The 16,919-nt window shown below is 39.7% G+C and overlaps 1 protein-coding gene across 6 annotated transcripts in view; it reads left to right on the forward strand.

Moving 5' to 3' along the window:
• The window catches only part of PHLPP2 (PH domain and leucine rich repeat protein phosphatase 2), a 78,584-nt gene that overhangs the window by 32,805 nt on the left and 28,860 nt on the right, over nucleotides 1–16,919 (forward strand). For 5 of the 6 annotated variants that reach the window (XM_034940624.3, XM_034940627.3, XM_034940628.3 and 2 more), the window contains 6 exons: nucleotides 1–191; nucleotides 6,111–6,236; nucleotides 8,808–8,962; nucleotides 11,185–11,331; nucleotides 11,735–11,965; nucleotides 14,050–14,252. In XM_034940624.3, coding sequence (XP_034796515.1) covers nucleotides 1–191; nucleotides 6,111–6,236; nucleotides 8,808–8,962; nucleotides 11,185–11,331; nucleotides 11,735–11,965; nucleotides 14,050–14,252 — 1,053 coding nt within the window. The remainder of the gene's footprint in view (nucleotides 192–6,110; nucleotides 6,237–8,807; nucleotides 8,963–11,184; nucleotides 11,332–11,734; nucleotides 11,966–14,049; nucleotides 14,253–16,919) is intronic. The other variant, XM_034940626.3, reaches the window with a different exon arrangement.

Genomic DNA, 16,919 nt, shown 5'->3' on the forward strand with positions numbered 1-16,919 from the left:
AAAAACCATGCCACATGGATCATTTGGATCGAATCCTATTGTCTGGCATCTATAATGTACGCAAGGGAAAGACCCAGCTGCATAAGTGGGCTGAGCGCCTAGTTGTCCTCTGTGGTACCTGCCTTATCGTTTCCTCAGTGAAGGATTGTCAAACTGGAAAGATGCACATTTTGCCTCTGGTTGGTGGAAAGGTAAGACTCACAAAGATGAATTATTTTTCATTTGATCATCTTAATTAAGAAAATATCACATAATGCTTTTCATAGCTTTTATTCATATCTTTTCAAAGAAGCCAGTATGGGCATTATTAAAGATTATATCAGAGACTGTTTCAGAGGTTCAGAGGCCATTATGCCCCAAATCCTGTTGCAGAACTGTCTGTTCAAGACATCCCCACCTCCACTGCTAGGCATTAGATTCTGGGGCTCACAATAGCCAGAGTAGACAGTGGGTGCTACCATTAGAAGCTGCCTTTGGAAATTAGAAGTAGCTGCCAGCATCCATCACCAAATAGATTCTTTCTGGGTTTTTTTTCCCCCCCAATTAAATTAAAACTCAGAGTCTGAGGTAGTCATAAGTTGTGATCCAGCAGCCAGGGAGCCATGCCATTTCTTCCATCTGTCCTAGAGGAGTCTCCATCCCAGGAAAGGAGTTCAGTTGTTAGTCAAACAGAATGAATGACAAATGACCATAAACAGATATGTTAATATTTTTAGGAAGCTATCTATACATGATTTTACTCTGTTTTGAATCTTGACTGTCATAAACCAATCTGAGTTTGTCTGGAAGACTTCCAGACAAAATTACCTCATGAATTCACACTTTGGATCAGGCATCCATTCTGATCCAAATACACAGCAATGTTGATAGAATACATGTATGAAAAAGATAAATAAGCTGGGCGTGGTAGCTTGTGCCTGTAATCCCAGCTACTCAGGAGGCTGAGGTGGGAGGATCACTTGAGGCCAGGAGTTTGAAACCAACCTGAGCAACATTAGCAAGACCCTGTCTTGGCCGGGTGCGGTGGCTCGTGCCTGTAATCCTAGCACTTTGGGAGGCCTAGGTGGGCGGATCACTTGAGGTCAGGAGTTCAAAACCAGCCTGGCCAACATAGTGAAACCCCGTCTCTACTAAAAATAATTTTTAAAAATTAGCTGGGCATGGTGGTGGTTGCCTGTAATCCCAGCTACTTGGGAGGCTGAGGCAGGAGAATCGCTTGAACCTGGGAGGCAGAGGTTGTAGTGAACCAAGATCATGCCATTGCACCCCAGCCTGGGAGACAGAGCAAGACTTCGTCTCAAAAAAAAAAAAAAAAAAAAAAAAAGCCAGATGTAGTGGTGTGGCGCCTAAAGTCTCAACTGCTTGGTGGGAGGTTGAGGTGGGAGGAGGATGGCTTGAGCCCAGGAGTTCGAGTTGCTGTGAGCTGTGATCGTGCTACCGTATGCTAGCCTTATGTGACAGAGTGAGTCCCTGTCTCTTAAAAATAAATAAATAAATAAAAATATGAAAAGACCTAGCTGAGCTTAGAAATACAGAATAGAAACATAAAATGATCAGAAGGTCTGTGGGCCTCCTGGGTTCTGGGTCTGAAAGGTTGTGGCAGCCTTGGAATTTGGCTCTTATAAGTATTTAGTAATAGTTTTCTGCTCATAATGGGGGTCCTGGGTTAGTCTTACGGCCTAATGCCAGGCTGATTGGTATCTTTTGTTTCTGCAAGAAAGCTAAAACAATAACTGCCATTAAGCACTGACTGAAACCAAGGCTTATTTCTAGCTGTGGTCCTAAAGAGGTGGGAGAATCCAGTTACATGGCCTTTGACCAGGAAATGAATGAAATCCCTACTAGTTTAATGAATGAGTGTTTGTAACTCCAGTATCAACCATGGGGCAGGAACCCACCACTGTCAGTATGAGGTCTTAGGGGCTGAAGGACAAAGTGAAGAAAGTAAGTAGAATTGCTTGAGAGGGAAAGAGTGAATGAGGACAAGGTTGGGGATTGGTGGAGAGGAAGCAGCAGATAGGGTGAGAGAGAAAATGAACCTACCATTCAAATGAACCTGAAATGTAAACTCCCTCTCACACACATACAAAAAAAAAAAAAAAAAAAACCACAGAGAAATTTAATACTAGGGAGGATTTCCACAAACTCAGCCATCAGAAAATAAACTCACTTCAGATTGAAATGGAAATAAATGAGCAAACATCTTGAAAATAAATGTGTTTAGAATTTTCTAAGAGAGAATGGAAGAACAAAAATGGAAAACAAATTCAGAAATAAGAATATCTGCCTATGAAAGAGCCAAGTAGAATATTGGAAATAAAAATACAGTTACTAAAATTTAAAACTTAAGTGGTTAAACTCTAGATCAGACAAAGAGAGAATTGATGAAGAGCAATTTTGTGTCTTCTGTTTGCTAATAGAATTTTGTTCAGGGTAGCAATATGCCCAGGATCAAAAACTAAATCTTCTAGCGGAACCCTCTTGTAGCTACTGAGATAAACACAGAAGTTTCCTGGAAGGACTTTTGGAAAAGCTCTTTAAAATGAGATAGACTTTTAAAGAGCTTGACCTTTAAAGGTCATAAAGGGATGGCTTGACCCTTTGCCAGTTCCTCAGTGTCAGAGGTGGAGCAGTCATACGATGACTATGAGTTGGCAAACATATGTCCAGCGTAACGTTTGAGGGAGAAGGAGCCTGGGTCCTTGCTGGCCTATGGAGCTGTTAGGCTAGTCCTGGACTGACTCCTCTATTTTTTTTTAAGCCACTGTTTAGTAGCTGAATGTAATTAACTGATGTACTGAAGAATTTCACAGATAAAAACTATAAAAGAACCCTTCAGAAAGGCTCTGGTATACATCTAATAGGAGTTCTAGAGAAGAGAGAGGAAGAGAAAAGAGAAATAATATCTGAAAAAATAATAGCTGAACATTTTCTAGAAGTGAAGACAAAATGAGTGTTTAGATGTGGCAATGTGTTTATTAAGTAAAATGTGATACACTCGGGGTAAGAGGATAGAGACATCAAATAATCTTAAAATTTATTAGGAAAATTTAACAATAGCCACTAAAATTAGAGGAGGAAAAGAGAATATAGAAGACTTTGTAACGCTAAAATAAGGCAAGAAGAATTGAGAAAAAGGAGCAAAATAACATGTTAAATTTTCACAAATTATAGTGATAGTAATAAATCCGAATATATCAGTAATCATAATGATTGTGATAGATGTTATTTTAAATACTATTTGCTGTTCATAAGAGACATAATTAAAACTTACTCTTAGAAGGTTGAAGGTGAAATGATGAAAGAATATATACTCATCAAATAGCAATCAAAAGAAAATTGGTGTGGTTATATTAATAGCATATGAGACATTTATATGAAAGTTTATGTGCAACAAAGGACTTGTATTCAGAATATATAAGGAACTTTTGCAACTAAGTAACAAAAAGACAAACCCATTAAAAAACTGGGCCAAAGATTTGAAGAGACCTGTCACCAAAGCAGATATACAGGTAACAAACACATGAAAAGATCTTCAACCTCAGTCATTAGGGAAATGCAAATAAAAATAATAGTGAGATACTGCACACCACTAGAATGGCTGAAATTAAAAGACTGATGAATAACAAGTTTGGCAAAGATGCGGAGCAACTGGAACATTTATACATCATGGTAGGAATGAAGTTACTTTGCAAAACAGTTATTCATTTTTTGTAAAATTAAATGTGTGCTTTTCAAATAACCCAGCAATTCTGTTTCTAGTTTTTATCCAAAAGAAATGAACATATGTTCTTTAAAAGACTTGTACATGAATGTTCATAGCAGCTTTATTCATAATGGCTAAAAACTAGAAACAACTTAAATGTTCACTGACTTGTGAAGTGATAAACAAATGTGATATATCTATACCAGGAAATACTGCTAAGCGAAAAAAAAAAGGGAAAGAACTGCTGATACAAGAACAAGGATAAATCTTAACAGCATAATTCTGAGTGAAAGAAGCCAGATACAAAAGTCTATTTATTGAATTATTCAATTTATATGAAATTCTGAAAAAGGCAAAAAATTGTAGTGATAGAAAACAGATCAATGATTGCCAGGGCATGGTGGGGAGGGGGCTGACTGTAAAGGAGCACAGAGGGAAGTTTGGGGGCCATGGGGTTGCACACTGTATTTATTCATTTATAAAAACTCATGAAATTGGTTACTTAGTGAATTAAAAAAAAATCAAGGCCAGGCATGGCACAGTGGCTCACACCTGTAATCCTAGCACTTTGGGAGGCTGAGGCAGGAGAATTGTTTGAGTCTAAGAGTTCAAGACCCCTGGGCAACATAAATGGGACTCTGTCTCTACAAAAAAATAAAAAATTAGCCAGGAACAATGGCAGACACTTGTAGTTCTAGCTACTCAGGAAGCTAAGGCGGGAGGATCACTTGAACCCGTAAGGTTGAGGCTGCATTGAGCCATGATCACGCCATTGTACTCCAGCCTGGGTGAAGAGTGACCTGTCTCAAAAAAAAAACAACAAAAACCAGTGAATTTTATTTTAGGTTATACCTCAGTAAGACTGATCCCCAAAAGGACTTTTTTGTGTGTGTGTTTGAGACAGAGTCTCGCTCTGTCACCCAGGCTGGAGTGCAGTGGCACGATCTCAGCTCACTGCAGCCTCCACCTCCCGGATTCAAGCAGTTCTCCTGCCTCAGCCTCCCAAGTAGCTGGGCCAAAAGGACTTTAATACAAAAAGCATTAGTAGGGATAAAGAGACTCATTACAAAATGATAAAAGGAACATTTTACCATGAATATTTAATAATTCCAAAGTTATATATATGTAACAATATAATTTCAACATCTGTAATACAGAAATTAAAATACTCAGGGAAGTTGACAAATTAACTTACAGTGAGAGATTTACAGATCTGTCTCAGTGTTTGACATTATATGATTCTCTGTACTTTTCAATGTCAAGCATTCCAAAATAAAATATTTAAAAGATTATGCTAAAACAATCAGTATCTATTCTTCATTTCAATAATATTCTTTATTTTGACACAGACTCATTCAGTTGCAATGATTTGTTACTAATGAAAAATGGTTATGTTGTATCACAATTTAATATTGTGAAAATTATTTAATTTTAATGAATCTTTTTAATATGATTCTCTTTTCTGGAAGTATTTTGTTTCTGCCGCTTGGTTCAATCTTCAGTTGGCACAGAAACCTAATGTAAGTTTCCATCTGATTTGCCAAGCTGTGACGTAACAAAGTGAGATACCAGACAAAAAGATGTAAGTGGTTCCATGACTGTAAAAAGACTGCTTCCTCATCAAAGCTATATAGGTTGAGTTTGTTGGAATTTGGGGGAGAATTTCTTTTTTTGTTTGAGACGGAGTCTCGCACTGTCGCCCGGACTGGTATGCAGTGACGCGATCTTAGCTTGCTGCAACCTCCGCCCCCTGGGTTCAAGCGATTCTCCTGCCTCAGCCTCCCAAGTAGCTGGGATTACAGGAGCCCGTGACCACACCCGGCTAATTTTTTGTATTTTTAGTAGAGACAGGGTTTCACTATGTTGATCAGGCTCGTCTCAAACTCCTGACCTCGTGATCTGCCCGCCTCGGCCTCCCAAAGTGCTGGGATTACAGGCGTGAGCCACCACGCCTGGCCGAGAATTTCTTTAAGGAGCTATTTTTGTGCTGTGAATTCCTGCCACCGCTCCAATAGGAATGGGGGAGGTTTTTGCCTCTTTTCTCAAGCCTAGTAAAGAGATTTGAATTGGACTGAAGAGGACTCGTTAAGAGTTCCGTGCAGTAAGGGGGACATAGTGGACTGGTATCCTGCTTCCTGACCTGCAAGTCCTGAGGACAAGAGGTGCTACCCAGCTGCTGGTGATAGAGCAAAAGCACAGCTAATGTGTTGGGATCATTGTGTACTCCTTGGGTGTGTTCATGTGTGACCCATTGGCAGATGGAGGGGGACAAGGAGGGAGAGAGAAAAAATAAAAAATAACTCTATTTTTAAAAATTCAGTTGTTCGTCTTGTGATTGCCTTTTGCTTTTTGACTAGGATTTTTTTTTTTAGTGGTTCTGGTTTTCTCCCCTCCTCTTCTTCAGATAGAAGAAGTGAAGCGACGGCAATACTCCCTTGCTTTCAGCTCAGCAGGAGCCCAAGCTCAGACCTATCATGTCAGCTTCGAGACTTTGGCCGAGTACCAGCGATGGCAACGGCAAGCATCCAAGGTGAAAAGTGGTAGGATGTTCTGATGTGGAGATAAGAATAGAGAACCCTAGGCTGGGCGTGGTGGCTCACGTCTGTAATTCCAGCACTTTGGGAGGCCGAGGCGGACGGATCACCTGAGGTTGGGAGTTCGAGACCAGTCTGACCAACATGGTGAAACCCTGTCTCTACTAAAATACAAAAAATTAGCTGGGTGTGGTGGCGCGCACCTGTAGTCCCAGCTACTCGGAAGGCTGAGGCAGGCGAATCGCTTGAATCCGGGAGGTAGAGGTTGCAGTGAGCCGACATCGCGCCACTGCACTCCAGCCTGATGACAGAGCAAGACTCTATCTCAAAAAAAAAAAAAAAAAAGAGTACCCCAAGAGAAATGTATTTTGAAACTGATGGCCGGGTGCAGTGGCTCATGCATGTAATCCCAGCACTTTGGGAGGCTGGGGCAGGTGGATCACCTGAGGTCGGGAGTTTCAGACCAGCCTGACCAACATGGAGAAACCCCGTCTCTACTAAAAATACAAAATTAGCGGGGTGTAGTGGCACATGCCTGTAATCCCAGCTACTCGGGAGGCTGAGCTGCAGGAGAATCGCTTGAACCCAGGAGGCGGAGATTGCAGTGAGCCAAGATCATTCCATTGCACTCCAGCCTGGGCAACAAGAGCAAAAGTCCGTCTGAAAAAAAAACAAAAGACAAGAAAAGAAACTGAACTTATTCCCAAGATAGCAAATTATAATTTTTAATTTCCTTTCTAGGCCTTTTCTGAGTATATAATGAGTAAAATCACGGAATTCCACCAGGTCTTTAACTTATTTATATGTGCATAGTACAAAATGCTGTCAAAAATGTTTGCAGGTGCATTTTCCTCTGTACTGTCTGTGGGAGTTAGGGCCTTAGAAGGAATTAAGACACAAAGAGATTTGACCTTTGAAGGAATTGAGATACAATGAGATTTAAATGACCTTCCCTCAACTGTAATAGTCAGTGATAGATGGATTTATTCCATAACTTGGGTCCCAGTGCTTCTTGGTATGCATATGTTCAGAACAGCCTTGGTGAATGACTTCAAATGTGCAGTTATTGATGGGACAGTGACCTCTAATGCTACCACAAACCATTATTCCTATATGCCAAGGATAATTAGTCTTTCAACATAATTTCTGCACTTTAGCCTTTGAAAAGCAATAAAGTGTATTGTGATTTCCAAATTCTCTTTTTCTTCTAGCCATCTTTGCAGGATTTTGTATAAGAGATTGTTATAGTATAAGGACGTGCCATCAAAACATGAATGACTTTTCTTTTCCTTTTTTTTTGGAGACAGAGTCTCACTGTCACCCAGGCTGGAGTGCGGTGGTACAGTCTTGGCTCACTACAACCTTTGTCTCCTGGGTTCAAGCAGTTCTCCTGCCTCAGCCTCTGGAGTAGCTGGGATTACAGGTGTGCGCCATCACGCCCAGCTAATCTTTGTATTTTTAGTAGAGACAGGGTTTCACCATGTTGGCCAGGCTGGTCTCGAACTCCTGACCTCAGGTGATCCGCCCGCCTTGGCCTCCCAAAGTGCTGGATTATGGTGTGAGCCACCACGCCTAGCCATGAATGACTTTTCTAGTGATATATTGTTTCTTTTTTTAGATCAATTTTTATAACCCATATTATATTAGCATAATATTATAGAACTATCAAGCTTGTTTTGATTTTATTGACTATTTTACAGTTATATTGTGTTGGCTATAAAATCTGGCTATAAAACTAGTCCCAGTTTTAAGTACCTATTCCATTCTTCTGCCCTTTTAAAGAGAAGTTAATATTTTTTGAGTGTCTTTTGCATGTTTAGCAGTGTGCTGTATGCTTGGTTATTTACTTTTATCCTCAAAACAGATGAAGAAACTGCTGATAAGTAGCAGAGCTAGTGTGGCTACAGAAGGCCATGTCTTTTCATATCACACTGCCTCTTAAAGTTTTTTCCATTTATTTCGAATCATCTTAAGATAACTTCTTGTGACCGGGTGCTGTGACTCACGCCTGTAATCCCAGCACGTTGGGAGGTTGAGGTGGGTGGATTACCTGAGGTCAGGAGTTCGAAACCAGCCTGGCCAACATGGTGAAACCCCGTCTCTACTAAAAATACAAAAATTAGCCTGGCGTGGTGGCACAGGAGAATTGCTTGAGCCCAGGAGACGGAGGATGCAGTAAGCTGAGATTGTGCCACTGCACTCCAGCCTGGCTGACAGAGCAAGACTCTGTCTCAAAAAAAAAAAAAAAAAAAAACCCAAAAACAAAACAAACAAAAAAGATTACTTCTTGCATGAAGTGTTAACTTCCCATCTTTAATGATATGTGTTTTTTTTTAACCTTGTACTTATAGAGACTTTATAATTTATACCCTTGTTTTTCAAGCAGCTTATGGTTTTAGGAAAAAGTAAAAATTAACTGGTATTTATAAATGAATAATTGGATCTTACTGCCTTTTTTTCACTATCTTTTTAATTAGTGTCTTTTTGTGTAAATGCCATTCCATTCTTTGCTGGGTGATAGACATCCAGTACTAGCTCAGAAGGCTCTTCTCTTTGACATTATTCAGGTGGTGTCCCAGCGAATCAGTACCGTGGATCTCTCGTGTTACAGCCTCGAGGAGGTTCCTGAGCATCTCTTCTATAGTCAAGATATTACCTACCTCAACTTGCGACACAACTTCATGCAGTTAGAAAGACCCGGAGGCCTCGATACACTCTACAAGTATGTGGAGAATGGGTTTCCAGACTAACCTGTTAAAACCAACTCATAATCAGTATCTTATGGCTTCTACCTGCTACCATTGTATGTATATTCTAAAATTTCCCCTCCCTTTTGAAGAGGAAGTAAAAATGTTTATTCACAGAGTTCTCCTACCTGCCCTTTCCCCCCATAAAACAGAAGATTGATGTAAATGTTCTGTGAGCTTCTGTTGATCTGGGTAATCTTTTCATGTGAATCATTGACACCGATGTATGATCTGCTGCCAAGTTACATCAAGAGATTTAGTATACGGGAAATTTTTGAATTAGAAGTGTAAAATTTCAGTAACTTAAAGGAGATAGGCCTAATTATAAGACTTTCACTCTGAGAGACAAGGCTCTATCTTCTCTTTGTACCTTCCACTGCCAACTCTTATGCGTTTAGTCAGCTGTGAAGCTTCTCTGTTCTAATACAGGAACCATTTTAGCCCTACAGTACTATGACCTACTTGTTATTCCATGTCCTTTATTAAAATATATACCCCATTCCCACACTCCACTCATCCCACCTCATTCCTCCACTTAAAAATGGACGCAGTGAATAAATATGTGTTGTAAGTAATTGTCTGGGCTTCTGGAGGAGAAGGGAGAAATTGGAAATTAAAGCATTCAAAGTGATTTAAATTAGATGGTGACTAAAAAGATAATATACATTAAAATGACATATTTTACGTACTTCCTTAATAGCTAATAATTCTAATGTCCAGAAAATGTTGTTTTTTTAATCTCATCTGATAATTGTTTTAGAAAGTGTTTCAAGTATAAGCCTCTGTTTAGTAATGAGGTAGTTATTTTAGTAATATTGGCATGTAAAAATGAAAACAAGCAATAATTTTAAGGAAGTTGGTTTCTAGCATTTCTTTGTGAGTTGCTATGAAAAAGAATTAGTCCAGTTTGAGGGCTGTATCATAAATTCTGAATTTAAAGCACCAAGCCAAAGGAATAATCAGTAATCAAGGTTAGGTCATCTGGAAATCAGAAGTTGAAAAATTGGAAGAGAAGCGTTACAGTGAGGTACCAGGGATTCAAATCTAGAAGCAGGTGATAGATCATCATCATGGAGAACATCTCAGCCTTACCATCTTGCGCTTGTATAATAACGAAGTATCCTACTCCCCAGTGGAATTACCAGAGTCTCTCATAAAAAGTTCTTAGTAATGAAACCTTTAACATCTTAATTATAATACAGTGGATATCAAGAAGAAACCCAGGAGATCCATTTTATAACAATGCTATCTCTGGGTAAGACAATATAGATAATTTTACTTCCATGAACAAAATAGAAGCACTAAAAATTATTTTGTGTTGTGTATCAGGTCACATAATGGTAAAATGCTCTCACATTTGTATTTTCAAGCTCTAACTGGTTTATTCATTTTATGTGACATTTTAGCCAACATAATTTCAGTATGAAAGTAGAAGTTGCTTATAAATGGGATTTGATCTACATATTTGTTAGCTGTTGCTCTGTCTATGAGTTGATTAATTCTTGCAAGGATTTTGTATATTACATGTAGAAATTTAATAATGGAAAAAGATTTCAAGCATATCAAGTATGAAGAAATACAAAAGAATTGTACCAGCAAGAGCTGTTCTTCAAGATTGTCTACCTTTTTTTTTTTTTTTTTTTTTTTTTTGAGACGGAGTCTCACTCTGTGGCCCAGGCTGGAGTGCAGTGGCGCAATGTCGGCTCACTGCAAGCTCCGCCTCCCGGGTTGATGCCATTCTCCTCCCTCAGCCTCCCAAGTAGCTGGGACTACAGGTGTCTGCCACCACGCCCGGCTAAATTTTTCTGTTTTTTAGTAGAGACGGGGTTTCACCAAGTTAGCCAGAATGGTCTCGATCTCCTAACCTCGTGATCCACCTGCCTCGGCCTCCCAAAGTGCTGGGATTACAGGTATAAGCCACTGCACCCGGCCAAGATTGTCTTCCTTTTTAAGGAGAAAAGAGAGCTCCTGTAATGCTAGACGTGGTTTCCTTCATCACATGGACTGTGCATTAGTCATCTTGGTGTCCTCTGTCCCCACTCAGTGTTTGATATGCAGCGAGTGCTCAATAAGTATTTTTGGAATAAATTCTATTATAGACATTTAAAATAGATATCAAAGGCCATTGATGTCCCTTGTAAAGATACAGTAATAGATGTATTGAAATGCAATACCCATTTTTGCCTTTGCTCTTTAGATTTTCTCAACTGAAGGGCCTGAACTTGTCCCATAATAAACTTGGGTTGTTTCCTATATTGTTATGCGAGATCTCTACCCTGACTGAGCTCAACCTTTCCTGTAATGGATTTCATGACCTACCAAGTCAAATTGGCAATCTGCTAAAGTAAGTAACTTTTACTAGATTCCTCTTTTCCCTTGCAGAATAAGGAACTTGCCTGGGGTTTGGAATGAAGGTAGTATCTTGAACTCTTGCAGTGAACTGTATCATGTACTACTTAGGATTCTAGTCAGCAGCAGTTTTTGACCTCAGAGATATACCTGCCCATAGCAGTGACTGATCCCTTAGCTTCAACAGCAGCGGTCTTAACTCTTTTAATGTTGGAGGGACCATTTGTTTAAGTTGTGTGTAAATCATCTATTAAGTCTGCATAGATGGAGAGTTAGGACACTTTACTATTTTGGGATTTATAATAAATTAGTGACATAAATCAGAATCCCTAACTCTGATTCTGTGCATTCCAGTGAAACCTTTCATAAAGTAGACTTGTTTTGTTTTCTTCCTATAGTCTTCAAACCCTCTGTCTTGATGGCAACTTTCTGACTACTTTACCTGAAGAATTGGGAAATCTACAACAGCTTTCCTCCTTGGGAATTTCCTTCAACAACTTTAGTCAAATTCCTGAGGTTTATGAGAAACTCACTATGTTAGATAGAGTGGTTATGGCAGGAAATTGCCTGGAAGTCCTGAACTTAGGGGTGCTGAATAGGATGAACCATATCAAGCATGTGGATTTAAGGTAAGGTTATTCTTTACCACAGCTTCCTTTAAATTGACTCTGGTGGACCTTTATGTCTTCTGCTTATGAAGATTTGTTTAAAACATTAGGGTTTTTAAAATTTTGTTGTTGTTTTGAGACAAGGTCTCACTTTGTCACCCAAGCTAGCATACAGTGGCACGTTCTCGGCCCACTGCAGTCTTGACCTCCCGTTCTCAGGCGATTCTCCCACCTCAGCCTGAGTAGTTGGGACTTCAGGTGCGCACCACGAGGCCTGGCTAATTTTTTTCTACTTTTAGTAGAGATGAGGTTTCACCATGTTGTGCAGGCTGGTCTCGAACTCCTGGACTCGAGCAGTCCACCCACCTCAGCCTCCCAAAGTGCTGGGATTACAGCCACCACACCTGGCCCATAACTTTAGGTTTTTTGAATAGTGTAGAAATATATGTTTTCAAAGGTGTAGTAAGACTTTATTTATCACTCAGTAGCAGAGAGATTAAGGATCAGGTAGTTGTACCATGTGATAGAGACTATCAAATTGCCTTTGACAAAGATTGTTTTCACTTACCCTCCCATCAGTGTATATTTTTTATTTTAAAATTTTTTTATAGAGATGGGGTCTTGCTGTGTTGCCCAGGCTGGTCTTGAACTCCCTGGCTCAAGTAATCCTCCTGCCTTGGCCTCCTAAAGTGTTGGGATTACAGGTGTGAGCCAGTGTGCCCGACCCCTCCACCATTTTATGAGAGTTCCCATTTTCTCACATCTTTGTCAGTATTGGATTTTAGCATTTCTTTTTATTTATCATCAGTCTAGTAGGTTGAAAAAAGTATTTCATTGTTTTAATCAACGTTTATTTACGTAGCAGTGAGGTTGAACATCTTTTTATATGTATATTAGTAGTTTGTAGATTTCCATAAATGACCATTTTTCTGTTGAGTCATTGGGTTTCTTCTTGATACCCATTGTATTACAATTAAAATGTTAAGGGTTTCATTACTAAGAACTTTTTATGAGAGTTTTATTTTCTAGTCATAATATTTTCCTAAAGGAAGCTGGTAAAAAGACACCTACTGGATGTTCTGTTATTTACAGTAAGCCATTGATGTAGCTTGTAAAGACAGTAAGAGAGTTTTTTTTTTTTTTTTTTTTAACCACACTGTAGACTTAAGAGAGAGATTTATAGAAATACAGGAAAGTGAGAATAGACCTGCATCAATTAAATCATATACTTGTGTAGAAAAAACCCAGAGGTCATTTTCTATAATTTGCCTTTGAACTCTTCCATATATATATATGTATGCAGATTATTTCCTTGTCTGTTAATTAATTTTATGTTTGAACCTTAGCTCTAGAGATAGAGCAGGCATAGCAACAGGAAGAAGTATGGCTCCATCCTTATACTCTGGACATGGTACTGTTGTGACTGCTTTGCTACTCACTGACTCAAAAGGTTGTGTTCATCTTCCTGTTCCTTTGTCCTACTTAGTGCCCACCTGACATTATTAGGTATTTGGATATAAGTGTTTAACTGTTCGTAGATGTGGCCTCTTTTTTCCTTCTCTTTATTAATTTGTATATGTATTTGCCAATTTGGATTGTCTAACTTAGCTGTACCTTGAGTTATTCATCAACTGTAATTATTTATATAGTACCTTGCAAAATGAGGCGAGTAGTGAAATTCTTAAATTGTTTAGGAAACAGAGAAAGGGGGCCGGGCACAGTGGCTCATGCCTGTAATCCCAGCACTTTGGGAGGCCGAGGCAGGCAGATCATCTGAGGTTAGGAGTTCAAGCCTGGCCAACATGGTGAAACCCCATCTCTACTAAAAATACAAAAAATTAGTCTGGCATGGTGGGGGTGATTCTAATCCCAGCAACTTGGGAGGCTGAAGCAGGAGAATCGCTTTAACCTGGGAGGCAGAGGTTGCAGTGAACCGAGATCACGCCATTGCACTCCAGCCTGCGCAACACAGCGAAACTCCGTCTCAAAAAAAAAAAAAGGAAACAGAGAAAGGGATCATACCTGTCCTATTTTTTATTTTTATTCTGGTAAGCACATTTAATAGACTGTTATTTATGATTATTTTCTTGTTTCTGCATATTAAGGATGAACCATTTGAAAACCATGGTTATTGAAAATCTGGAGGGAAATAAACACATCACCCACGTGGATCTGCGGGACAACCGACTGACTGACTTGGATCTTAGCTCCTTATGCAGCTTGGAACAGCTGCACTGTGGGCGGAATCAGCTGAGGGAGCTAACACTCAGTGGCTTTTCCCTTCGGACCCTCTATGCCAGTTCCAACAGTGAGTTTTCTATGCAGCCTTTTGTTTTTTCTCTTTCAGCTGTTGTCAGTGCTTTCTGAGAACAGTGACACCTGTGGTGTTCCTCAGCCACTCTGCAGGATGGGGTTTGTGGCTCATTGAGGCGAAGCTTTATCTCTTCACTTTGCTGTCAATACTTAAGTGGTTGCAGTGTGCATAAAAAGACATGGCAGGATACTTTGAGCTTTACTAATTGAGCATAATAAGAGGCATTCCACAGAATAGTGGTGGTGGGGAGGTGGGCAAGCATGTTCAAAACAGAGCATCAATAATAGTCTAAAACAGGTTGGCAAACTATACCCCAGGACTGCATCTGGCCTGCCACCTCTTTTTTTATGGCCCATACGGAATGGTTTTTACATTTTTCTAGTGGTTGGGTAAAAAAAAAAGTCAAAAGGAGAATTTTGTGGCCAATCATGGGGGCTCATGCCTGTAATCCCAGCACTTTGGGAGGCTGAGGTGGGCTGATCACCTGAGCTCAGGAGTTCGAGATTAGCCTGGGCAACATGGTGAAACCCCATTTCTACAAAAAATACAAAAGTTAGCCAGCATGGTGGCAAACCTGTGGTCCCAGCTACTCAGGAGGCTGAGATGGGAGGATCACTTGAGCCTGGAAGGCAGAGGTTACAGTGAGCTGAGACCGTGCCATTGCATGTTCTCATGAGAGAACTGGGTGAGACTTGTGAGACCCCATCTCAAAAAAAGAAAGAAGAATTTTGTGACATGTGAAAATTACTATGAAATTCAAGTTTCTATGTTTCTGAATGAAGTTGTACTGGAATGCAGCCTCAGTGGTTTGCTTGCATATTGTTTATACATTCTTGCTCTTGTGCTACAGTGGCAGAATTGAATAGTAGTAAGAGAGACTGTGATATGGTCCGCAAAGCCTAAAATGTTTACTATTTAGCCTTTTACAGAAAAAGTTTGCCAATTCGTGGTTTAAAAGCTTGTGTAGCCTCAGTGCTAGAATGAGAAGCCACTGATTTCAATAGTGATTTGCTCTAAGAATATTTTTCAATGAAAAGGTCCTCATATTTGTCGAGGCCATTCTTTTTATGGAAAGTTCTTTACCTTTCTTTACTTTTGATATGTGTTTAAGGAAGGAAAGGAAAATAGGTTAAATTTTACTGTCAGAAAAATGCAAATTTAAATAATAACATTTTATACTCATCACATTAAAAAAAAGGTAATTCTGAGTGTTTCCAGAGGCGAGGAGAAGCATCTTCCTGAGCACTCACACACTGCCAGTGAGAGGTGACTGGTAAAACCACCCCAGAGAGTAATGTGACAGTGTTAGAGATGTCGAGACACACACATACCATATTCTAGAAGTTTCCTGATTGGGATATATCCCAAAGACACCCACATGTGCACAAGGAGATGTATAGCAGATTGTTTATCACTTTCTGTGAGCATGAAAAAGTAGGATTTTGAGACGGAGTCTAGCTCTGTTGCCCAGGCTGGAGTGCAGTTGCCTGGTCTCAGCTCACTGCAACCTCTGCTGCCCAGGTTCAAGCGATTCTCTTCTCTTAGCCTCCTGAGTAGCTGGGATTACAGGAGTGTGCCACCATGCCCATCTAATTTTTGTATTTTTAGTATAGAGACACAGTTTCACCATATTGGCCTTGCTGTTCTTGAACTCCTAACCTCTAGTTAGCTGCCCACCTCAGCCTCCCAAAGGGTTGGGATTACAGGTGTGAGCCATTACACCCGGCCTAAAAGTAGGATTATTAATAGGAAAATGGGCAAATCGGTAGTGATATATTTATGCAATAGAATATTGCACAGCAGTGAAAATGAATGTACTAAAGCTTTGCATGGTAATATGGATAAATTGCAAACTTTTTTTTGAGCAAGGAAAAGTGCATAATTAAATGTATATTGTGATAGTTATATCAAAATTTAAAACACTCACAGAAATATTGTTTTCTTCGTTATAAATATGCCATAACTATGAAAGAATACATGAGAGTGATGAAAACCATATTCAAGATGATGTTTACTCTTGGTATGTGTGGTATTTTAATTCTTTAAAAAAAAAAAAAAAAGTCTGGGTCGGGCACAGTGGCTCAAGCCCGTAATCGCAACACTTTGGAGGCCTAGGTGGGCAGATCACCTGAGGTCAGGAGTTCAAGACCAGCCTGGCTAATATGGTGAAACCCCGTCTCTACTAAAAATACAAAAAATTAGCTGGGCATGGTGGCGCGTGCCTGTAATCCCAGCTATTCGGGAGGCTGAGGCAGGAGAATTGCTTGAACCCAGGAGGTGGAGGTTGCAGTGAGCCAAGATCATGCCATTACACTCCAGCTTGGGCAACAAGAGCAAAGCTCCATCTCAAAAAAAAAAAAAAAAAGTCTGCCACATATAAAGCAGAATGTAGGTTTGTTAAAAGCTATATGATAGGTGAAAGAGGGTTCATTATTTTATTCTCTTTATTTTTCTGTATCTGTAAACTAGATTATACAGATAAAAGTTGAGGACTTCTGTTTGCGTTGCCTTTTATTATGTTGTAGAAGCTTCAAATTGTAGCTTAGATTAATTGCTTGGTCAGAAGAGTGTTAAAACTGGTGAGTGTTGACTTATGCTGTTTATAGATGCCTGACATCGTAGTAAGTCCTAGCTGTGGAGATTTTTGTTATCAGGCCCATC

Source organism: Pan paniscus, chromosome 18 (assembly GCF_029289425.2).
Source record: "Pan paniscus chromosome 18, NHGRI_mPanPan1-v2.0_pri, whole genome shotgun sequence".
NCBI classification, from domain to species: Eukaryota; Metazoa; Chordata; class Mammalia; order Primates; family Hominidae; genus Pan; species Pan paniscus.